Source organism: Heterodontus francisci, chromosome 41 (genome assembly GCF_036365525.1).
Source record: "Heterodontus francisci isolate sHetFra1 chromosome 41, sHetFra1.hap1, whole genome shotgun sequence".
NCBI classification, from domain to species: Eukaryota; Metazoa; Chordata; class Chondrichthyes; order Heterodontiformes; family Heterodontidae; genus Heterodontus; species Heterodontus francisci.
The window spans coordinates 15,870,798-15,896,560 of NC_090411.1; the positions used below are offsets into that span (position 1 = coordinate 15,870,798).

At 46.9% G+C, this 25,763-nt stretch overlaps 1 protein-coding gene across 3 annotated transcripts in view; it reads right to left on the bottom strand.

The window, feature by feature from the left end:
* Positions 1 to 25,763, bottom strand: part of fam234b (family with sequence similarity 234 member B) — a 77,064-nt gene that overhangs the window by 19,466 nt on the left and 31,835 nt on the right. The window contains exons 7-10 of one of the 3 annotated variants that reach the window (XM_068019344.1): positions 23,538 to 23,679; positions 12,418 to 12,564; positions 8,021 to 8,102; positions 6,281 to 6,451 (exon numbers count right to left, since the gene is read on the bottom strand). In XM_068019344.1, coding sequence (XP_067875445.1) covers positions 6,281 to 6,451; positions 8,021 to 8,102; positions 12,418 to 12,564; positions 23,538 to 23,679 — 542 coding nt within the window. Of the gene's footprint in view, positions 1 to 6,280; positions 6,452 to 8,020; positions 8,103 to 12,417; positions 12,568 to 23,537; positions 23,680 to 25,763 lie in introns of all 3 variants that reach the window. The other 2 variants (XM_068019343.1, XM_068019345.1) reach the window with 2 other exon arrangements.

A 25,763-nucleotide genomic window follows, 5' to 3' on the forward strand; every position in this document is an offset into this window, starting at 1 on the left:
CATATTGCAGTTATGAGGAAAGATTGAATAGGCTCGGGTTATTTTCCTTCGAACAGAGGATGCTGAGGGGTGACTTAACTGAGATGTACAAAGTTATGAGGGGCCTAGATAGAGTACACAGGAAGGACCGGTTTCCCTTAATGGAGGTCAATTACCGGGGAGCACAGATTTAAGGTGGTTGGTAGAAGGATTAGAGGGGACATGAGGAAAAACTTTTTCACCCAGAGGGTGGTGGGTGTCTGAAATTCACTGCCAGAAGCAGTGGTGGAGGACCTGGACATGCACCTGAAGTGCTGAAACCTGCAAGGCTATGGACCAAATGCTGGAAGGTGGAATTAGACTGGGCGGCTAGTTTTCTCGGCCAGCACGGACATGATGGGCTGAATGGCCTCCTTCTATGCCGTAATTTTTCTATGGTTCTAAGTGGAGCCATGAAACTGTATAGTGCAGTACATGTTGTCATGGAAGGAGCGGATGAGACTGAGGAGCTTCGATGGACAGCCAATCTTTCCTAAAATCTTGTAGAGCCCTGCTCTGCTGATGGTGTCAAATACCTTTGTGAGATCTATGAAAGTAAGGTAAAGGGGTATACTCTGTTCCCGACATTTTTCTTGTAGCTCGCGTATGGAGAAGATCATGTCTACAGTAGATCTTCTGGCACGGAAACCACACTGCACTTATGGGTACACTCAGTCTGCAAGTGAATGGAGTCCTTTAAGTATGACCCTAGCAAAGGCATTCCCTGTGACGCAGCAAACAGAGAAAAGGTTGGAATGTGATGTAGTGGCAATAGTGGAAATGTGGCTAAAAAACGGTTAGCACTGGTGCTTAATAATCCATTATACAAAGTGTTCAGAAAAGATAGGGAAGGGAAAAAAAAGGGGGGTGGGGTGGCAGTACTGATTAGAGATGAAATAGTTGGAAAGGGAGGATGTCCTTGAGCGGGCAAAGGCAGAATCTATTTAGTTAGAGTTGAGATGCAAAAAGGGTATGAACGCACTACTGGGGAAATTCTATAGGCCTCCAAATAGTGAGAGAGAAAGGAGCAAATCTGCAGGGAAATCACAGAGACGTGCAAGAACTATGGAGTGATGATATTGGGGGACTTTAATTACCTAAATATCGATTGGGATAACGTTGGAAAAAAAAAGTAAAGAGGGGGAGGAATTTCTGAAATGTGTTCGGGTGAACTTCCTTGACCAGATGTTCTCGGTCCAACTAGGAATGAGGCATTGCTGGATCCGGTGTTGGGGAATGAGGTTGGCCAAGTGGACAAAGTATCTGTGGGGGGAACACCTGGGTAAGAGTGACCATTGTATCACAAGGTTTAGATTAGTAATGGAGAAGAGCAAGGAACAATCTAAAGTAAAACTTTTAAATTGGAAAGGGGCTATCTTCAAAGGGATGAGAGGGGATCTAACCAAGGTAAAATGGAACCAAAGATTGACAGGAAAAATTATTGCAACAATGGGTGATCTTTAAGGAGATGTTTCAGGCACAGGCTAGGTACATTCCAACAGGATAAAAGGTAAGGGAATCAAAGCCAGGGCTCCTTGGATGACGAGGGAGATAAAGTATATGATGAAACAAAAAAAAAGGGTGTATGATGCACGTCTGGTGAATTCTTCAAGTGAGAACCAGACCAAATACAATAAATTGAGAGGGGAACTGAAGAGGAAAATAAGACTGGCAAGGAGAAAACAAGAATAGAATGGCAGTCAACATCAAAAGGGAAAAAAATCTTCTACCGGCAAGTAAATAGTAAGCGGGCAGCAAGAGGTAGGGGGTGGCCTATTAAGGACAAAGAGGATGATATATGTTTAGAGATGCAGGGCAAGGCTAAAATACTTAATGAGTGCTTTGTATTGGTGTTTACTAAGGAAGGAGGTGCTGACAAAGTATTGGTAGAAGCGGAGATGGTAGAGGTGATGGATGGGGTGAAAATTGAGAGGCAGGAGGTACTGGAAAGGCTGGTTATGCTTAGAGTGACTATGCTTATGTGTCCACCACATATAAACCTACTGTTTCCACCCATTACAGTTATTCCTCCAGACGACAAGCAGTGTACACTACCCGAAACGTTGAGACCTGCCAGTTCTTCTAAGAACTCTTTTTTTCAAGAAAACAACTGCTCTTTTAAGAGCAAATTCACATGGTGTAAAACCATAAAATCGTCTTACTCAATGATGTACAAGATTATGACAGGTTTCCATAAGAAAACCTGTTCCCATTAGCTAATGGTACAAGGATTTGGGTACACAGATGTAAGGTTTTGGGCAAGAGATGCAGGGGGGATGGGAGAACAAACTTTTTTACGCAGCAAGTGATAATGACCTGGTACCTGCTGCTGACGAGGGTGGTAGAAACGGAAATGATGAATGATTTCAAAAGGAAATTGGATGGGCAATTGAGGGAAATAAACCTGTACGCTCTGAAGCTATTGGATTGTTGTAAAAACCCAACTAATGCCCTTTAGACAAGGAAATCTGCCATCCATACCTGTTCTGGCCTATATATAACTCTAGACCCACATCAATGTGATTGATTCTTAACTGCCCACTGAAATGGCATAGCAAGCCACTCAGTCCTATCAAACTACTAAAAGACACAATAAGAATAAAACTGACGGATCACTCAACATCGACCTAGGAATCAGATTCGGGCATGACAAAGGCATCCCTAGCCAGTCAATGCTGCAAAGTCCTCCTCACCAACATCTGGGGACTTGTGCCACAATTAGGAGAGCTGTGCCACAAACTAGTCAAACAACAACCTGACATAGTCATATTCACCAAATCATAGCTTACAGCCAATGTTCTAGACTCCTCCATCACCATCCCTGAGATGTCCTGTCCCATCAGCAGAGCAGACTCACCAGAGGTGGTGGCACAGTGGTATACAGTTGGGAGGGAGAGTCCCTGGGTGTTGTCAACATTGACTCCGAACCCCGTGAAGTCTCACGGCATCAGGTCAAACACGGTCAAAAAACACCTCCGACTGATTACCACCTACCACCCACCCTCAGCTGATGAATCAGTACTTCTCCATGTTGAACACCACTTGGGAGAAGAACTGAGGGTAGCAAGGGCATAAAAATATACACTGGGAAGGGGGCTTCAATGTCCATTGCCAAAGGCTGGCTCAATAGCAGCTGCCCGAGTCCTGAAAGGCATAACTGCCAGATTGGACTTGCGGCAGGTGATGAGGCAACCAACACGAGGGGAAAAAATCGACTTGACCTCGTTCTCACCAATCTTCCTGTTGCAGATGCATCTGTCATGACAGTATTGGTAGGAGTGACCACCAAACAGCCATTGTGGAGACAAAGTCCCATCTTCATACTGAGGACACCCTGTATCGTATTGTGTGGGACTACCTCTGTAGTAAATGGGATAGATTCAGAACAGATCCAGCAGCTCAAAACTGGGCACCCATGAGCCACTGTGGGCCATCAGCAGCAGTAGAATTGTATTCAACCACATTCTGTAAGCGCATGGCCCGGCATATTCCTTACTCTACCATTATCATCAATCCAAGAGACCAGTCATGGCTCAATGAGGAAATGAAGAGGCATGCTTGAATATGAGGTGCCAACCTGGTGAAGCTACAACACATGACGATAGGCAGACTAAATGTAGAAGCAGCATGCTATAGGCAGAGCTAAGCATACCCACAACCAATGGATCAGATCAAAGCTCAGCAGTCCTTCTACATCCAGTTGGGAATGGTAGTGGCCAATTAAACAACTAATGGGAGAAGGAGACTCCTGAACCACCCCATCCTCAATGATGGCAGAGCCTGCCACATAAGTGCAAAAGACAAGACTGAAACATTCGCAACCATCTTCAGCCAGAAGTGCTGAGTGGATAATACATCTCAGCCTCCTGAAGTGCCCAGCATCATAGATGACAGTCTTCAGCCAATTTGATTCACTCTAGACACAACAAATGCTATGGGCCCCGATAACATCCCACTGCAGTGCTGAAGACCTGTGCTCTAGCTAAGCTATTCCAGTACATCTAAAACACTGGCATCTATTTAACAAAATGGAAAATTACCCAGTTACATACTGTCCACATAAACCAGGATGAATCCAACCTGGCCAATTACAGTCCCATCAGTCTACTCTCAATCATCAGCAAAGTGATGGAAGGTGCCGTTAATAGTGTTATCAAGCGACATTTACTCACCAATAATTTGCTCACCAATGTTCAGTTTGGGTTCTGCCAGGACTGTTCAGCTTTTTAAAAAAATTTCTTTCATGGGATGTGGGCGTTGCTGGCTAGGCCAGCATTTACTGCCCATCCCTAAATGCCCTTGAGAAGGTGGTGGTGAACTTCCTTCTTGAACCGCTGCAGTCTATGTGGTGTAGGTACACCCACAATGCTGTTAGGAAGTGAGTTCCAGGATTTTGACCCAGTGACAGTGAAGGATCGGCGATACAGTTCCAAGTCAGGACGGTGTGTGGCTTGGAGGAGAACTTGCAGGTGATGGTGTTCCCATTTATCTCCTGCTCGTCCTTCTAGGTGGTCGAGGTCGTGGGTTTGGAAGGTGCTGTCGAAGGAGCCTTAGTGAGTTGCTGCAGAGCATCATATAAATGATACATACTGCTGCCACTGTGCGTCGGCGGTGGAGGGAGTGAATGTTGAAGGTAGTGGATGGGGTGCCAATCAAGTGGGCTGCTTTGTCCTGGATGGTTTCGAGCTTCTTGTGTATTGTTGGAGTTGCACTCATCCAGGTAAGAGGAGAGTATTCCATCACACTCCTATTTGTGCCTTGCAGATTGCAGACAGGCTTTGGGGAGTCAGGAGGTGAGTTACTCGCTGCAGAATTCCCAGCTTCTGATCTGCTCTTGTAACCACAGTACTTATATGGCTGGTCCAGTTCAATTTCTGGTCAATGGTAACCCCCAGGATGTTGACAGTGGGGGATTCAATAATGGTAATGCCATTGCATGTCAAGAGGAGATGGGTGGATTCTCTCTTGTTGGAGATGGTCATTGCCTGGCACTTGTGTGGCACAAATGTAACTTGCCACTTATCAGCCCAAGCCTGAATGTTGTCCAGGTCTTGCTGCATATGGACACGGACTGCCTCAGTATCTGAGGAGTCACGAATGGTGCTGAACATTGTGCAATCATCATCCCCATCTCTGATCTTATGGTGGAGAGAATGTCATTGATGAAGCTGTTGAAGATGGTTTGGCCAAGGACACTAACCTAAGGAACTCCTGCAGTGATGGCCTGGGACTGAGATGATTGACCTCCAACAACCACAACCATCTTCCTTTGTGCTAGGTATGACTCCAACCAGTGGAGAGTTTTCCCCTAATTCCCATTGACTCCAGTTTCGCGAGCACTCCTTCACGCCACACTCGGTCAAATGTCGACTTGATGTCAAGGGCAGTCACTCTCACCTCACCCCTTGAGTTCAGCTCTTTTGTCCTCAGATTACGAAGCAATCCATGCCAGCATGCAACAAGACTTGGGCAACATTCAAGCTTGGGCTGATAACTGGCAAGGAATATTCGCACCACACAAGTGCCAGGCACTGACAATCTCCACTGAGAGTGTCTCGCCACCTCTCCTCAACATTCAAAGGCATTACCAATGCTGAATCCCCCATCAATATCTGGGGGGTCACCATTAACCAGAAACTTAACTGTACCAGCCATATAAATACTGTGGCTACAAGAGTAGGTCTGAGGCAAGTAACTCACCTCCCGACTCCCCAAATCCTTTCAACTGCAAGACACAAGTCAGGAATGCTCTCCACACCATTCAAGACAAAACTGCTTGCTTGATTGGCACGCCATCCACCACCTTCAACATTCACTGCCTCCACCAATGGAACATGATGGTTGCAGTGTGTACCAGCTACAAGATGTATTAATGCCAAGGCTTCTTCGACAGCACCTCCCAAACCCAGGACCTCTACCACCTGGAAGGATGAGCAGCAGGCACTGAGGAACCACCTACAAGTTCCTATCCAAGTCACACATCATCCTGACTTGTAAATATATCTCTGTTTCTTCATCGTTGCTGGGTCAAAATCCTGGAACTCCCTACCTAAAACACTATGGGATTCCCACACTGGCTGCAGTGGTTCAAGAAGGCAATTCACCACCACTTTCTCGAGGATAATTAGGAATGGGCAACAAAATGCTGGCCTTGCCAGCGATGCTCACATCCTGAGAATGAATATATTAAAAACTCTGAGGGGTTCACTCCACACTCCCCAGGGGTTCATCTCACATTCCTTGAGGGGTTCACTGTACTCACCAAAGAGGTCACTTCACTCATGGAAGGCTTCACTCCACAATCTCCAGCCCAGAACAGAAATGCAGATCTTCCATCGGACAGTGGTATCGAGGATGCTTCCGAGCCCTGGATGTGACACCCCAGCTTTGATTTCCACAGCTCCTTACCTGAACTCCCATCAATAATTAAACTCTAGGACAAGAATCAAGTGTTTGTAAAGGTCAGGATTCTGCAACCCAACAAGCAACATGGGGGTCACTGGCATTAATTTAGAGACAGCGGCAAATTGAAGACAGGACAAACAGATAAGTGCACACAAACAACTTCTGCAAGCTTTGTCACACCTGTGCAAACACTCTCACTATCTTGTCAAGTTTCCACACTGCTGTATACACTAATCAGTGGGATAACTTTAGGAAGAGTGAATATAAAGCAGGAAGCAGCAATATTAAAGGGATGCTAGGTAGGCACATGAGGGAGAAAGGAATAGAAGGATTGATGGGGTTCGATCAGTGGTTCTCAAACTTATTTGGTTGAAGGACCTCTTTTCAAGATTTTCTAAATTATAATGCTATACAATACTCATGAACGTGCTGCGTGTAAAGACTGTTTTTTTTTAAATAATGCTTTAAAGAAAACAGGTGTGTACTTACAGATAACAATGAGACAGGGTATGCCTGCTTCTCACTACAGAGTCTATCTATCATTGGCAGGAACTCGGGGTGGGGGGGACGGGGAAGCAGGAGCTCAGACAGAGCACGAGAGGAGCAGGAGGGAGACCAGGAGCCTGTGGGCAGAGGCGGGAAGCACGCTCACTTTCTCTTGACCACCGCACCCACCTTGCACATGCATGGGCTAACCCTGCGTCATGGATCCCTGGAAGATATCTGCGGACCCCCAGGGGACTGAGGACTCCAGTCTGAGAATCACTAGGTTAGATGAAGAGAGGTGGGAAGAAGCTGGTGTGCAGCATAAGCGCTGGCATGGACCAGTTGGGCTGAATAGCCTGTTTCTGCGCTGAAAATTCGATGCAATTTATATAAACCCAAAATAATACTGGAAAATCTTGGAAACAGCAAGTTGGTCAACACCCGAGTCCAAAAGACATTAATATTTCCTTGGGTGGGGGGGATTTCTGACAGAGTATCTCCACCCAAGACCAGCTCTCCTCTCTTCCTGGTGTCAATGGGCTTGCTGTGCTGTGTTATCTGGTTTTAGTTTAGTTGTTTTGCACAGCACTCCCTATGCAGAGTTGATCCTGTTCCTTCTCCCCTCTGGCATTTCCTTGGCTTGCAGATACTACAGCACGGATGGTGGGGGTAGGTGGCGCGAGGTGTGGGAAAGGGCCACATAGTTTCTAGCAGTGCAACTGTGGACCAGCTGGGAGGAGCTGCACTCAGTTGTGGTAACAGCCGTGTGGAGTACTAAGTGGCCTGCCCGCATCCCGATCTGTGGAATCACTCATGTGCAGAACATCGGGGGACCCACTACGCGATTCCAAGGGGGAAGGGACTGGCAGACTGCGCACACTGGGAGGTCCCAATCTTCTTGGTTGTGCTGTCAAAGGAAGCACAAAGCAGGACTAAGAGAATCGGCAGCGGGCTATTCCTATCCCAGGCCTCCCAGGAGAGCGTGTACAGTCCAAGGGCCTGGTTCGTGAAAATGACAGAAGCCTGGAAAGGCCCAACCACTTGACAGGTATGTACCGAGACACCGTCAGACATAAATGGAACCCCAACAAAACAAATCCGTAGCTCACACCTTTCTTGTGTTGCTCCCACTGGTGATCCTGATCAGAAAATCCAGGATGTTGTCTTCGTTGAAGAACCCGGTCACAGGAGCACTGGAAGGCAAACCACTTCTGTTAGCGTTACATAAAGGGAATGAAGTGGGTGACACGGCAGAGGAGAGGAATCTCCATCATCCAGCTACATCCCAATGCCACCACACACAGCCCTTACCCCAAGTGGAGACAGCAGTGTGGAGATTGCAGATATGAATCCACATCTAGGATAATTCAGGGCAGTAAACAATACAAACCAACCAGTGTGAACAAGGAGCAGTGTGTGATTGTACGCAGACTGCAGCGTGGTGTGTGATTGTACGCAGACTGCAGCGCGGTGTGTGATTGTACGCAGACTGCAGCGTGGTGTGTGATTGTATGCAGACTGCAGCGCGGTGTGTGATTGTACGCAGACTGCAGCGTGGTGTGTGATTGTATGCAGACTGCAGCGCGGTGTGTGATTGTACGCAGACTGCAGCGTGGTGTGTGATTGTATGCAGACTGCAGCGCGGTGTGTGATTGTACGCAGACTGCAGCGCGGTGTGTGATTGTACGCAGACTGCAGCGCGGTGTGTGATTGTACGCAGACTGCAGCGCGGTGTGTGATTGTACGCAGACTGCAGCGTGGTGTGTGATTGTATGCAGACTGCAGCGCGGTGTGTGATTGTATGCAGACTGCAGCGCGGTGTGTGATTGTACGCAGACTGCAGCGTGGTGTGTGATTGTATGCAGACTGCAGCGCGGTGTGTGATTGTACGCAGACTGCAGCGTGGTGTGTGATTGTATGCAGACTGCAGCGCGGTGTGTGATTGTACGCAGACTGCAGCGTGGTGTGTGATTGTATGCAGACTGCAGCGTGGTGTGTGATTGTATGCAGACTGCAGCGCGGTGTGTGATTGTATGCAGACTGCAGCGCGGTGTGTGATTGTACGCAGACTGCAGCGTGGTGTGTGATTGTACGCAGACTGCAGCGTGGTGTGTGATTGTATGCAGACTGCAGCGCGGTGTGTGATTGTACGCAGACTGCAGCGTGGTGTATGATTGTACGCAGACTGCAGCGCGGTGTGTGATTGTATGCAGACTGCAGCGCGGTGTGTGATTGTATGCAGACTGCAGCGCGGTGTGTGATTGTACGCAGACTGCAGCGTGGTGTGTGATTGTACGCAGACTGCAGCGTGGTGTGTGATTGTATGCAGACTGCAGCGCGGTGTGTGATTGTACGCAGACTGCAGCGTGGTGTATGATTGTACGCAGACTGCAGCGTGGTGTGTGATTGTATGCAGACTGCAGCGCGGTGTGTGATTGTACGCAGACTGCAGCGTGGTGTATGATTGTACGCAGACTGCAGCGTGGTGTGTGATTGTATGCAGACTGCAGCGCGGTGTGTGATTTGTGCACAGACTAGTGCAGTATGTGATTATAAAGAGTGCAATGCATTATGTGATTATACAGACCGTAGTGCAGGATGTGATTATACAGACTGTAGTGCAGGATGTGATTATACAGACCGTAGTGCAGGATGTGATTATACAGACCGTAGTGCAGGATGTGATTATACAGACTGTAGTGCAGGATGTGATTATACAGACTGTAGTGCAGGATGTGATTATACAGACTGTAGTGCAGGATGTGATTATACAGACCGTAGTGCAGGATGTGATTATACAGACCATAGTGCAGGATGTGATTATACAGACCGTAGTGCAGGATGTGATTATACAGACCATAGTGCAGGATGTGATTATACAGACCATAGTGCAGGATGTGATTATACAGACCATAGTGCAGGATGTGATTATACAGACCGTAGTGCAGGATGTGATTATACAGACCGTAGTGCAGGATGTGATTATACAGACTGTAGTGCAGGATGTGATTATACAGACCGTAGTGCAGGATGTGATTATACAGACCGTAGTGCAGGATGTGATTATACAGACCATAGTGCAGGATGTGATTATACAGACCATCGTGCAGGATGTGATTATACAGACCGTAGTGCAGGATGTGATTATACAGACCATAGTGCAGGATGTGATTATACAGACCATAGTGCAGGATGTGATTATACAGACTGTAGTGCAGGATGTGATTATACAGACCGTAGTGCAGGATGTGATTATACAGACCATAGTGCAGGATGTGATTATACAGACCATAGTGCAGGATGTGATTATACAGACTGTAGTGCAGGATGTGATTATACAGACTGTAGTGCAGGATGTGATTATACAGACCGTAGTGCAGGATGTGATTATACAGACTGTAGTGCAGGATGTGATTATACAGACCGTAGTGCAGGATGTGATTATACAGACCATAGTGCAGGATGTGATTATACAGACCATAGTGCAGGATGTGATTATACAGACCGTAGTGCAGGATGTGATTATACAGACCATAGTGCAGGATGTGATTATACAGACCATAGTGCAGGATGTGATTATACAGACTGTAGTGCAGGATGTGATTATACAGACCATAGTGCAGGATGTGATTATACAGACCATAGTGCAGGATGTGATTATACAGACCATAGTGCAGGATGTGATTATACAGACCATAGTGCAGGATGTGATTATACAGACTGTAGTGCAGGATGTGATTATACAGACCATAGTGCAGGATGTGATTATACAGACCATAGTGCAGGATGTGATTATACAGACAGTAGTGCAGGATGTGGTTATACAGACCATAGTGCAGGATGTGATTATACAGACCATAGTGCAGGATGTGATTATACAGACAGTAGTGCAGGATGTGATTATACAGACCGTAGTGCAGGATGTGATTATACAGACCATAGTGCAGGATGTGATTATACAGACAGTAGTGCAGGATGTGGATATACAGACCATAGTGCAGGATGTGATTATACAGACCATAGTGCAGGATGTGATTATACAGACAGTAGTGCAGGATGTGGTTATACAGACCGTAGTGCAGGATGTGATTATACAGACCGTAGTGCAGGATGTGATTATACAGACAGTAGTGCAGGATGTGGTTATACAGACCGTAGTGCAGGATGTGATTATACAGACCGTAGTGCAGGATGTGATTATACAGACCGTAGTGCAGTGTGTGATTATACAGACCGTAGTGTAGGTTGTGATTATACAGACCGTAGTGTAGGTTGTGATTATACAGACCGTAGTGCAGGATGTGATTATACAGACCGTAGTGCAGGATGTGATTATACAGACCATAGTGCAGGATGTGATTATACAGACCATAGTGCAGGATGTGATTATACAGACAGTAGTGCAGGATGTGGTTATACAGACCGTAGTGCAGGATGTGATTATACAGACCGTAGTGCAGGATGTGATTATACAGACCGTAGTGCAGTGTGTGATTATACAGACCGTAGTGTAGGTTGTGATTATACAGACCGTAGTGTAGGTTGTGATTATACAGACCGTAGTGCAGGATGTGATTATACAGACCGTAGTGCAGGATGTGATTATACAGACCATAGTGCAGGATGTGATTATACAGACCGTAGTGTAGGTTGTGATTATACAGACCGTAGTGTAGGTTGTGATTATACAGACCGTAGTGTAGGTTGTGATTATACAGACCGTAGTGCAGGATGTGATTATACAGACCGTAGTGCAGTGTGTGATTATACAGACCGTAGTGTAGGTTGTGATTATACAGACCGTAGTGTAGGTTGTGATTATACAGACCGTAGTGCAGGATGTGATTATACAGACCATAGTGCAGGATGTGATTATACAGACCGTAGTGCAGGATGTGATTATACAGACCGTAGTGCAGGATGTGATTATACAGACCGTAGTGCAGGATGTGATTATACAGACCGTAGTGTAGGTTGTGATTATACAGACCGTAGTGTAGGTTGTGATTATACAGACCGTAGTGCAGTGTGTGATTATACAGACCGTAGTGCAGGATGTGATTATACAGACCGTAGTGCAGGATGTGATTATACAGACCGTAGTGCAGGATGTGATTATACAGACCGTAGTGCAGGATGTGATTATACCAGACTGTAGTGCAGTGTGTAATTATACAGACCGTAGTATAGGTTGTGATTATACAGACCGTAGTGTAGGTTGTGATTATACAGACCGTAGCGTAGGTTGTGATTATACAGACCGTAGCGTAGAATGTGATTATACAGACCGTAGTGTAGGTTGTGATTATACAGACCGTAGTGTAGGTTGTGATTATACAGACCGTAGTGCAGGATGTGATTATACCAGACTGTATGTCCTTGAAGTGCCAATACAGTCCTGGCAACAATCGAAAAAAAATTTGCCTTCAGTAATACTGAGAAGGTCCCTGCACAGAAGAGTCTCCCTTGGGCACCACTAACTGATTAAACTTCTCACCCTGCACTCACCTTTCGATACTGCTTCCATTTGCCGACCATACTTGCAGAAGGCGCTGCCCATTGAGGAGCTGCAGCTTGTTCCTTGTAGTGATCAGTATGTCACTGCCAAGCTCTCCACGCCTGCCCAGGGTCTGCAGGTCCCTCACAGAACCGTTACTGCTGGGAGGAAATGAACCTGTTTACGTCAAAATTAACTGATACAATCCCCAGTCTCTCACATCACGTATAATCCCCTCTCACATACAGGTCTGAATTTTGTGTACGTGACGCTGGTCTTAATGGCGACTCTGGAAGCGAGTGCCGTAGCCACACGAGAGAATTGCGTCCAACTGACTGTGATCACATGGGGGATGGCCAATTAACAGCCTGGAGGCATGGAGCACATCCAATGCTTGAGTGGGGATGGGCCACACGGTGTCGATCTTGGCGCCACCTGATGCACAGGCAGGTGCTGGTGCCATCTTGTGCTGTACTACTCTATGATTCAAAGTCTGCCAGCCCTGCATTCAGTCCTGCCTAGTAGATTGCGCACCAATGCCATTCTGTGTCCCTTGATAATCGCTCACCACCTTAAAAAGCTCTCACTCTTACAGGCCTCCCGCCATTGTCCGGCAATGGCCCCTGCTCTCCTCTCTTCCCCTTCAAGCCAACGAACACTCTCACAATGACTGACTTCCAGAGGTGGCACTGAGGCCTTGCCTCGTTGCCACCAGCTTTAACTGGTCAGGGATCTGAAGGTGTGTGATCCCCACGCGCCGTTCATTAAATTCAAAACGCCCCATAAAATCATATTCAGTTCCATGCAAATTCAACTCAATTATCTTCCAAATGATCTAAATTAAAGTCCCACTGTGTCATTGCGACAATTCCACTCACCATCTTTTCTGCTGCTCGTAAAATGCAGAACCAACGTCACAATATTGGGGTTCTAGGCGAACATGTCCCCTCCTCATTTTCGGGCCCACCTCCCCACCCCGAGCTTCCTATCCCACTCTTTCAGGCCCCATAAAATTCAGCCCTCCGTGTGCAAACCCACTCTTACACACCCAGTGTACAATCCCCCCTCTCACACACCTGCACTTTGTACAATCACTACTCACACACACCGCGTACAATCCCCACTCTCACACACCGCGTACAATCCCCACTCTCACACACCGCGTACAATCCCCACTCTCACACACCGCGTACAATCCCCACTCTCACACACCGCGTACAATCCCCACTCTCACACACCGCGTACAATCCCCACTCTCACACACCGCGCACAATCCCCACTCTCACACACCGCGCACAATCCCCACTCTCACACACCGCGCACAATCCCCACTCTCACACACCGCGCACAATCCCCACTCTCACACACCGCGCACAATCCCCACTCTCACACACCGCGCACAAGCCCCACTCTCACACACCGCGTACAATCCCCACTCTCACACACCGCGTACAATCCCCACTCTCACACACCGCGTACAATCCCCACTCTCACACACCGCGTACAATCCCCACTCTCACACACCGCGTACAATCCCCACTCTCACACACCGCGTACAATCCCCACTCTCACACACCGCGTACAATCCCCACTCTCACACACCGCGTACAATCCCCACTCTCACACACCGCGTACAATCCCCACTCTCACACACCGCGTACAATCCCCACTCTCACACACCGCGTACAATCCCCACTCTCACACACCGCGTACAATCCCCACTCTCACACACCGCGTACAATCCCCACTCTCACACACCGCGTACAATCCCCACTCTCACACACCGCGTACAATCCCCACTCTCACACACCGCGTACAATCCCCACTCTCACACACCGCGTACAATCCCCACTCTCACACACCGCGTACAATCCCCACTCTCACACACCGCGTACAATCCCCACTCTCACACACCGCGTACAATCCCCACTCTCACACACCGCGTACAATCCCCACTCTCACACACCGCGTACAATCCCCACTCTCACACACCGCGTACAATCCCCACTCTCACACACCGCGTACAATCCCCACTCTCACACACCGCGTACAATCCCCACTCTCACACACCGCGTACAATCCCCACTCTCACACACTGCGTACAATCCCACTTTGCACACACAGTATATAACCGCACCTCGCACAAACCATGTACAATCGAGCCTCGCACACACCGTTCACAACCGCACTTCGCACACGCCATTCACAACCGCACCTCGCCCACACAGTGTACAATCCCCACTCACACACACCGCGTACAATCCCGCTTTGCACACACCGTATATAACCGCACCTCGCACAAACCATGTACAATCGGGCCTCGCACACACCGTTCACAACCGCACTTCGCACACACCGTGTTCAATCGCACCTCGCCCACACAGTGTACAATCCCCACTCGCACACACAGTGTACAATCCCCACTCGCACACACACACCGTATACAATCCCCACTCGCACACACACCGTGTACAATCCCCACTCGCACACACACCGTGTACAATCCCCACTCGCACACACACTGTGTACAATCCACACTCGCACACACACCGTGTACAATCCACACTCGCACACACACCGTACAATCCACACTCTCACACACCGCGTACAATCCCCACTCTCACACACCGCGTACAATCCACACTCACACACCGCGTACAATCCACTCTCACACACCGCGTACAATCCACACTCTCACACACCGCGTACAATCCACACTCTCACACACCGCGTACAATCCCCACTCGCACACACCGCGTACAATCCACACTCACACACACAGTGTACAATCCCCACTCTCGCACAGTGTACAATCCCCACTCTCGCACAGTGTACAATCCCCACTCTCGCACACAGTGTACAATCCCCACTCGCACACCGTATACAATCCCCACTCGCACACACACCGTGTACAATCCCCACTCCCAATTCCCACTCACTCACACACCGTGTACAATCCATATTCCCAATTCCCACTCACACACACCATGCACAATCCCCACTCACACACACACCATGCACAATCCCCACTCACATACACACTGTGCAATGACTGAGATGAAAGAACCGAAGATATGGTTGCTAAATTTGCTGATTACAAAAAGATAGGTAGGAAAGTAACTTGTGAAGAGGACATAAGGGGACTACAAAGGGATATAGATAGGTTAAATGAGTGAGCAAAGACCTAGCAAATGGAGTATAATGTGGGAAAGTGGGAAACTGTCCACTTTGGCAGGAAGAATAAAAAAAGCATATTATCTAAAAGGTGAGAGATTGCAGAGCTCTGAGGTGCAGAGGGATCTGGGTGTCCTAGTGCATAAATCACAAAAGGTTAGTATGCAGATACAGAATGTAATTAGGAAAGCTAATAGAACGTTATTGTTTATCGTGAGAGGAATTGAATACAAAAGTAGGAAAGTCATGCTTCAGTTATACAGGGCTTTGGTGAGACCACATCTGTAGTACTGTGTACAGTACTGGTCTCCTTATTTAAGGAAGGATGTAAATGAGTTGGAGGAATTACAGAGGAGATTTACTGGACTAATACCTGGAATGGGCAGGCTGTCTTACGAGGAAAGGCTGGACAGGGTAAACTTGTATCTGCTGGAATTTAGAAGAGTAAGAGGCGACTTGATTGAAACACATAAGATCCTGAGGGGTCTTGAAAGGGTGGATGTGGAAAGGATGTTTGCCCTTGTGGGAGAATCTAGAACTAGGGGTCACTGTTTAAAAATAAGGGGTCACCCATTTAAGACAGAGATGAGGAAATTTTTTTTCTCTCGGGGAGTCTTTGGAACTCACTCTTCAAAAGGCAGTGGAAGCAGAGTCTTTGAATATTTTTAAAGCAGAGGTAGATAGATTCTTGATAAGCAAAGGGGTGGAAGGTCATCGGGGGTAGGTGGAAATGTGGAGCTATCAGTTCAGCCATGATCTTATTGGTGGAGCAGGCTCAAAGGGCCGAGTGCCTACTCCTGCTCCTAATTCGTATGTTCTTAATTTCTCCTCACACACACAAAATCCCCGCTCACACCATGTACAATCCACTCCAACAGACACTGTCACATTCTGCAAGGTTAGATACAGCATAAAGCTCTCTAAATACTGTCCCATCAAACAGTTTCAGGACAGGTTCAACACAGGTTAGTTGCAGGGTAAAGCTCCCTCAACATTGTCTCATTAGACACTCCCTGGGCGCGGGGGGAAACAGAGGCAGCTTCGTGTATGGGTACAGAACTGGCTGCGAGCAAACATGGCACTATTTGGTGGGACACCAGCTATATTTCCAGTTTCACTTTGACAGATGAAGCATTGAGAGGATTTTTATGCAACAATTAAAATCTATGTTTATTCAGTAAATTCTGTCCATTCCATTGAGGAACTGACTGCTGTCTCTCTTGACACAGTGCAGGCACAGAGCAGCAGGGGGCAGTGCACCCCCCCCCCCCCCCCCCAACATTGGACACCACCTGCACACTGATCACCTCACAGAGACCGCTGGCACTGTTGCTCCATGTTATCTAACACGAAGCCTTTGACGTCTGTGTCATGACCAGTAAAACCTAACCACAGTCAATGCTCAAAATCAATCCCCTCGGTGCTCCCAGGCCTAAGGAGTCAGTGAGATGACTTTGGGGGTGGGGCGGATGCGGTCAGTGAGCAATGGGAGTAACCCAGACTTCAGTGAGCAGTGAGATTACCCCAAGGAGTCAGTGAGTAATAGGATTATCCCACAGTTCAGTGGGCAGTAAGTCTACCCCAAGGTCAGACGCAGGTCTGTGACTGAGTTGTGTTGCTGTGGTAGATTGCAGCGTGGAAACACATCTGTCTGTGGGCTGGGTACAGAGCAAGATGATGTGCCAATGAAACTCTACCTGTCTCCAGAGTGAATGACCAGAAGCCAAAGTCCCAAACATTGAAAGTCATTTTGTGTGAAGCTGTACAGCTCCCTCGCTCTGTGTCTCCAAGTGTGATTGGATTCTTTGTTAAATGATATTCTTTATCTCTGTCCAAATATCCTTGTGTCCAACAAACATGGAGCTAACATTTCTATCTGAATTGCAGTACACTAGAAGAGGTAGTGTGTTCCAGACAGTCTGAAAGGGGATCTGTGATGGGCTGAGGCCCACTGTGAACCTGCAGATCGACACATAATCTGCCTGCTGTCCTGTCTCTCACAGTTCTGCATTACATGTGTTCAGTCAGAGTCACGGCAATGGAAAAATACAGTTCCTCGTAGCATTTCTCTCTCTCTCACACACACACGTACGCACAGTGACAGACAGGATGGCAGGTTACCCGCATCCAGGCTGTTCAGTGCGGGGGAGAGGGATCATATCAGGGGCCCACTCTGTCCTGTCCCCTCCCCGTTTGATCGCTGTTTGTTCCACCCAGCAGCTTCCCAACAGCCTGGTGAACAGGATCCTGGGCCATTGTTCTCCCAGTGGAGATTCCTCAGCCTATGAATTCGGCTGTGCAGTGCCTGTGTTTTGCGCACTAATAGACTGATTAAGCTCCCAAAACCAGGAAGCGCAAACACAGTTCCAGCTGGAAGGGTGGTGTCCACCATTTAATAGAGGAGGTTGTGCTCGGGACAGGAACTCATAGCAGCAACATTCAGAACCATAAGTAACTTGTGTCAATTAGCGTCCTGAAAACACTGCACCAAAATGACAAACAACCCCATGCCAGCATCATCCATCCACATCTCCATCCGACAGTACTCGACACAGCCAGCAACTTGGATCAACAGTCTGCACACGGGACAGCGCGCGGGGGTCTGCAAGCAGGAGGGCGCGCGCGGGCGGCTGCACCTGGGAGGGCGCATGTGCAGTCTGTACACAAGAGAGCGAGTGCAGTCTGTACATGGGAGTGCGATTGCAGTCTCTACACCGGACAGCGGGTGCAGTCTGTATATGAACCCTGTCTGTTTACACCCCATCAATTGCTAAGATATTGCATTGTGACAAACAAAATTATGAGGGGCATAGATAGGATTGGTAACCAGGGGGCATAGATTTAAGGTAAGGGACAGGAGGTTTAGAGGGGTGTTGAGGAAAAGTTTTTCATCCAAAGGGTGGTTGGAATCTGGAACACACTGCCTGAAGGGGTGGTAGAAGCAGGAACCCTCACAATATTTAAGAAGTATTTAGATGAGCACTTGAAATGCCATAGCAAACAAGGCTACGGGCCAAGTGCTGGAAAGTGGGATTAGAATAGATAGGTGCTTGGTGACTGGCACAGACACGATGGGCCAAAGGGCCTGTTTCTGTGTTGTATAACTCTATGACTCTAGGGAAGGCACAGTGGCTAGCACCACAGCCTCACAGCTCCAGCGGCACGGGTTTGGTTCTGGCTACTGCCTGTGCGGAGTTTGCAAGTTCTCCCTGTGACCGTGTGGATTTCCTCCGGGTGCTCCAGTTTCCTCCTACATGCCAAAGACTTGCAGGTTGATAGGTAAATTTTCCATTGTAAAAAAAAACATTTCCCCTAGTATAGGTAGGTGGTAGGAGAATTGAGGGAAAGTGGGGATGTGAGAAGGAAAAAATGGGATTAATGTAGGGTTAGTATAAATGGGTGGTTGATGGTAGGCGCGGACTCGTTGGGCCGAAGGGCCTGTTTCGGTGCTGTATCTCTCTATGACGCTAAACCCCCTGTATGTTTGCCCCATCCAGCTCAGCAGGACTTAACATACACTCACGATGATTCAGAGGTTGTTGCTGTATTATTTCAGTCACCTAAACTGACCCCGTGTCCTTCATGCTCAAAGTCATCTTTTAAAACCTGTTGTTGACAGCACAATACAGTCATGTGAGAAAGAGGTGCCAGACAGCTTGCTCAAATACGTGACTGATGGCAGAAACAGGTCACTTTATTGCTATTTTGGGTTGCAGGATGATGAGCTTGTTTTGGCATCGTTCTCACTTACGTGACTAAGTGCAGTCTCCTGGAAAGGAGTCAGTATCACATGCAAATCCTCAGAGACAGCTCAAAGGCAGATACTAACCTCATGCCCTGCACAAACCTACCATCAAACCGAGTTGGCCATCTCAAGCTCACCAGTCAACAAGTCACATTTAGAAAGACTTTATTCTACACAGACAATTGATATAGAAAACTGCTATAGACAAAGCAAAGCGATCCCACACCAACAGATCAGATAAAAGCTCTGCAGTCCTGCCACATCCAGCTGTGAATGGTGGTGGACAATTAAACAACTAACTGGAGGAGGAGGCTCCAAAAACATCCCCATCCTCAATGACGATGGAATCCAGTACGTCAGCCATCTTTACCCAGAAGTGCCGAGCAGATGATCCATCTTGGCCTCCTCCTGAGGACCCCACCATCATAGATTCCAGTCTTCAGACAATTCGATTCACTCCTCATGATATCAAGAAATAACTGAAGGCACTGGATACAGCAATGGCTATGGGCCCTGAAAACATTCCGGCAATAGTACTGAAGACTTGTGCTCCAGAACTAGCTGCGCCCCTAACCAAGCTGTTTCAGTACAGCTACAACACTGGCATCTACCCGGCAATGTAGAAAATTGACCAGGTATGTCCTGTACACAAAAAGCAAAACAAATCCAAACCGGCCAATTACCGCCCCATCAGTCTACTCTCGATCATCAGTAAAGTGATGGAAAGACTTGCAGGTTGATAGGTAAATTGGCCATTATAAATTGCCCCTAGTATAGGTAAGTGGTAGGGGAATTGAGGGACAGGTGGGGATGTGGTAGGAATAATGGGATTAGTATTAAGGGGTGGTTGTTGGTCGGCACAGACTCGGTGGGCCAAAGGGCCTGTTTCAGTGCTGTATCTCTAAATAAATAAATAAATAAATAAATAAGATGCTGTCAACAGTGCTATCAAGGGGCATTTACTCAGCAATAACCTGCTCAACTTGGATTCCGCCAGGGCCACTCAGCTCCTGACCTCATTACAGCCTTGGTCCAAATATGGACAAAAGAGCTGAATTCCAGAGGTGAGGTGAGAGTGACTGTCCTTGACTGTCAAGGTAGCATTTGACCGAGTATAGCATCAAAGAGCTCCAGCAAAACTGAAGTCAATGGGAAGCAGGGGGGAAACTCTCCACTGGTTGGAGTCATATCTAGCACAAAGGAAGATGGCTGTCGTTGTTGGAGGTCAATCGCCTCAGCCCGAGGACATTGCTGCAGGAGTTCCTAAGGGCAATTCCTAGGACCAACCATTTCCAGCTACTTTATCAATGACCTTCCCTCTAACAGAAGGTCAGAAATGGGGATGTTCAGTGTGATTGCACAGTGTTCAGTGCCATTCGCAACTCCTCAGATACTGAAGCAGTCAGTGCCCACATGCAGCAAGACCTGAACAACATTCAGGCTTGGGCTGATACGTAGCAAATAACATTCATGCCACACAAGTGCCAGGCAATGACCATCTCCAACAAGAGAAAATCTAATCATCTCCCCATGACATTTAGCAGCATTACCATCACTTAATCCTCCACCATCAGCATCCCTGGGGGTTACCATTAAACAGAAACTTAACAGGACCAGCCATATAAATATTGTGGCTACATGAACAGGTCAGAGGCTAGGAATTGGTGGCGAGTAACTAATCTCCTGTCTCCCCAAAGCCCGACTATAAGACACAAATCAAGAGTTTGATGGAATACTCTCTCCAGTTGCCTAGAGCTCCAACAACACTCAAGAAGCTCAACACCATCCAAGACAAAGCAGCCCGCTTGATCTGCGCCCCATCCACCACCTTAAACATTCACTCCCACCACTTTCAGCACACAGTGGTAGCAGTGTGTACCATATACACAGCAACTCACCAAGGATCTTTCGACAGCACCTTCCAAACCCGAGACCTCTACCACCTAGAAGAACAAGGGCAGCAGACACATGGGAATACCACCACCTGCAACTTTCCTCCAAGCCACACAACATCCTGACTTGGAACTTTATCATCGTTCCTTTACTGTTGCTAGGTCAAAATCCTAGAACTCCCTCCCTAACAGCACTTTGGCTGTACCCATACCACATGGACTGCAACAGTTCAAGAAGGCAGTTCACCACCACCTTCTCAAGGGCAATTAGGGATGGGCAATAAATACTGGCGATACCAGCTATGCTCACATTCCAAGAACAAATAAAAAAAATAGATTGTGAAGTCTCTCTCTCTGTAACCAAGGCCGTGACTGTCTTCTCAGGTGACAAAAAAGATCCCACTGCACTATTTCAAAGAGCAGGAGTGATTCCCCCAGTGTCTTGGAAACAATATTTATCCCTCAAACAACATCACAAAAAAGATAGAACAGATAATTTGATCATTATCCTATTGTTGTTTGTGGGAGCTTGCTGCAGGTAAATTGGCAGTCAAGTTTCCTACAACAGGGACTACACTTCAAAAAATACTTTGTCAGTAAAGCGCTTTAGGATGTCCCAAGGTCATGAAAGGTGCTACAGAAATGCAGTCAGGTGACTGAGTTCATATGTTATGAGGACTGAATATTTCCTAAACCAGTCATCAAATTCCACTCAAATATAAGGCCAAGTGACATAGCAACAGATGCAAGGGGTCTCCTGAATCTTGGTCTCCGGCCATATTACTGATTGGTGATTTTATTAAGGACCACTCTCATTGACCAGTGATTTCATGAAGGATTACTCTCATTGACCAGTGATTTCATGAAGGATTACTCTCACTGGCCAGTGTTTTCATTAAGGATTACTCTCACTGGCCAGTGTTTTCATTAAGGATTACTCTCACTGGCCAGTGTTTTCTTTAAGGATTACTCTCACTGGCCAGTGTTTTCATTAAGGATTACTCTCACTGGCCAGTGTTTTCATTAAGGATTACTCTCACTGGCCAGTGTTTTCATTAAGGATTACTCTCACTGGCCAGTGTTTTCATTAAGGATTACTCTCACTGGCCAGTGTTTTCATTAAGGATTACTCTCACTGGCCAGTGATTTCATTAAGGATTACTCTCACTGGCCAGTGTTTTCATTAAGGACCACTCTCATTGACCAGTGATTTCATGAAGGATTACTCTCACTGGCCAGTGATTTCATTAAGGATTACTCTCACTGGCCAGTGATTTCATTAAGGATTACTCTCACTGGCCAGTGTTTTCATTAAGGATTACTCTCACTGGCCAGTGTTTTCATTAAGGATTACTCTCACTGGCCAGTGTTTTCATTAAGGATTACTCTCACTGGCCAGTGTTTTCATTAAGGATTACTCTCACTGGCCAGTGTTTTCATTAAGGATTACTCTCACTGGCCAGTGTTTTCATTAAGGATTACTCTCACTGGCCAGTGTTTTCATTAAGGATTACTCTCACTGGCCAGTGATTTCATTAAGGATTACTCTCACTGGCCAGTGTTTTCATTAAGGACCACTCTCATTGACCAGTGATTTCATGAAGGATTACTCTCACTGGCCAGTGATTTCATTAAGGATTACTCTCACTGGCCAGTGATTTCATTAAGGATTACTCTCACTGGCCAGTGATTTCATTAAGGATTACTCTCACTGGCCAGTGTTTTCATTAAGGACCACTCTCATTGACCAGTGATTTCATGAAGGATTACTCTCACTGGCCAGTGATTTCATTAAGGATTACTCTCACTGGCCAGTGATTTCATTAAGGATTACTCTCACTGGCCAGTGATTTCATTAAGGATTACTCTCACTGGCCAGTGTTTTCATTAAGGACCACTCTCATTGACCAGTGATTTCATGAAGGATTACTCTCACTGGCCAGTGTTTTCATTAAGGATTACTCTCACTGGCCAGTGATTTAAATAAGGTCCACTCTCACTGGCCAGTGATTTAAATAAGGTCCACTCTCACTGGCCAGTGATTTAAATAAGGACCACTCTGGCTGACCGACAGTGAAACAACTCCTGGTGCTGATTTTTCATCTTAATCTTTTATTCTTTACCTTTGGCTAGGTGTTTGAAATACCCTGAACTGGGGATCAGCTGAGCTCAGCCTGGCAACTGCAATGAGTTGGAACAGTCTCCCTCCACTTCCCAGTACACCCATGACCAAAGGTAAAAACTCTCAAACAGCTGTCTGCATATAAATCACCACAAAAACATTCCCCTTCCAGTCACATGCTGTATATGTGATAGTCACCTGTACACCTCCAACAATCCAGACAGGTTTCCCTCTCTCTTCTGTTCCCACACAGAGTCCTGGCTTTGTAGAGGTGGAGGCAAGCTGCCTTTGCCATTCGCCTGCTTGTAAATGTCCCTTACCGACACGGCCTGGATGTTCCCTTCAGAAGGAAAAACTTAGTGTTAGAGAAAAGCAGGAAGATTCTTCATAAACAGTTGATGCTCCCCATTCTAGTAACTAGGAGTCTTTCTTTGTGCTCCCAGTATGTCTTTTTTTCAACTGGTTAAGCCATTGTTCACTGGTTTACAAAGCTGATCTCTGACTCAGGGCTGTAGGGCTGTCATTTAGGAGATCATTTGGTTACAAACTAGGGCCAGAAAGTAAAAATAAAAGACCAAACTTGAACTGGTCAGCCACATTTGTTACGGGAATTGGGACGAGTTACTGGTTACATCACTACTGGTTAGATTGAGATTCGCACTGTACATCCATGCAGTGTGCCGCCTCACAACTAGGCAGTGCCTCAACTCACTGTCTTCCTTTTTAACTAAACCATGCAGGTCTTTAAAACCTAAGCTTGGTGACCCTGAGTTACCTCTTCTCTCACTTGTTTCAACTTTAGTGTTGTACTACACAGTGGCCGCAGCCTTTCTCACTAAAATCAAAACTGCAGCACTGCTCCACAAAATGTAACTCTTCAAATATTTCTTGTGCCACCTCATTATCTCCAAGAGGTGGTGCTAGCAACTGCAGAATAACAGGACCCTCTTGTCCTGTTACAAAAGGTCAGTCTGTTTATCATGAGCCTGTTGAACAGGATTGTTACCAAAGGTCAGTCTGTTTATTCTGAGCCTGTTTGGCTGGATGGAGTTCTTTTAGTTCATAAGCAATGATTATTTCGAAGTTATTTCTGGTAAATAATTATTTTGCCTTATTGTTGAATATTCACATGAAGGCACAATATAAATGTAAGTTGTTAATACACGTAGCTGTAAGGAGCCTTCTCACTCCAGATTCGAAGCGCACAGCCTAGTTTACTGTGGAAATTCTATTAGTGTTTTTTTTTTAAAGAGTAAAAGAAATTTACTAGAATGGCTCCGGGAATGAGGAAATATAATTATGTGGATAGACTGGATAGATTGGGATTGTTCTCCTTAAAGAGAGATTAGGAGATTAGATAGAGGGACAGAAATGTTTAAAATGATGAAGGTTTTAGATAGGGCAAATAAAGGGAACTGCTGTCAATGGCTGAGGGATCAATAACCAGAGCCGCACAGCTTAAACCTGATTGACAAGAAGTGACATGAGGAAAAGCTTTCTTTATACAAGTGGTTAGGATTTGGAATGCACTGCCTGACAGAGTGGTTGATACAGATTCAGCAGTAGCCTTCAAAACAGAATTGGGTGAATATCTGAAGGAAAAATTTGCAGGGATGTGGGGAAGAGTGGGGCAGTGGGACTGACAGTAGCTGGTGTAGACTCAAATGGCCTCCTTCTGTGCTGTACAATTCTATGATTGTATGGCAGCCCAAAACAGGAACTGGCCACAAAAAAAAATTCATCCAATAAAAGGCTTTGCTTCTCCACCTACTCCCGTGATTCATGACATGAAGATATTATCTACTGAGATGAACTTGCATGTTAATTTAGATTTCTGAGGAGCTGCACACACAGATGGCATCTCACAGCGAAGTTTAGAATGCACACTAAGCACGAAGCGAAATGGGTTAGGGACGGGAGGCTGGAGCCACCACAGAGAAGGCCTCATTGAAAGCTTCTGACAACAGGAGGGAAGTTGCCAAGGTGGACAGATTATGGGGTGCCATCTCAGAGAATGGGGAATAGTGGCTGAAGGTGCAGCTATGAACAGTCAAGCAGCTGGCAGCAGGAGTAACAGGGACATAGGGCTGGAGGAGATCAAACAGGTACTGGGGTGGGGGCGGGGGAGGGAGGGCGAGGCCAATGTAGGAGTTAAACAGGAGATCAATGGCCTTCCACTTTGTCCCCACCATTGAGTGTGGCTGGCCAGTGGAGCTTGGCAGGGATGGGCACGCAGTACTTTGTGTGGACGAAGTCACTGCCTCAGCATTCTACACTCGCATTAGTTAGTGAAGGACCAAAGGTCAACTGCACCACTCTGCTTCCAACCTGGCTGAGATCAGCTGACTTGTAATCAGCTGACTCAGGACCAGCTGGATGCATTCACTGTTATACCCGCACAGCAACAGGTTAAAGTTCAGCCTG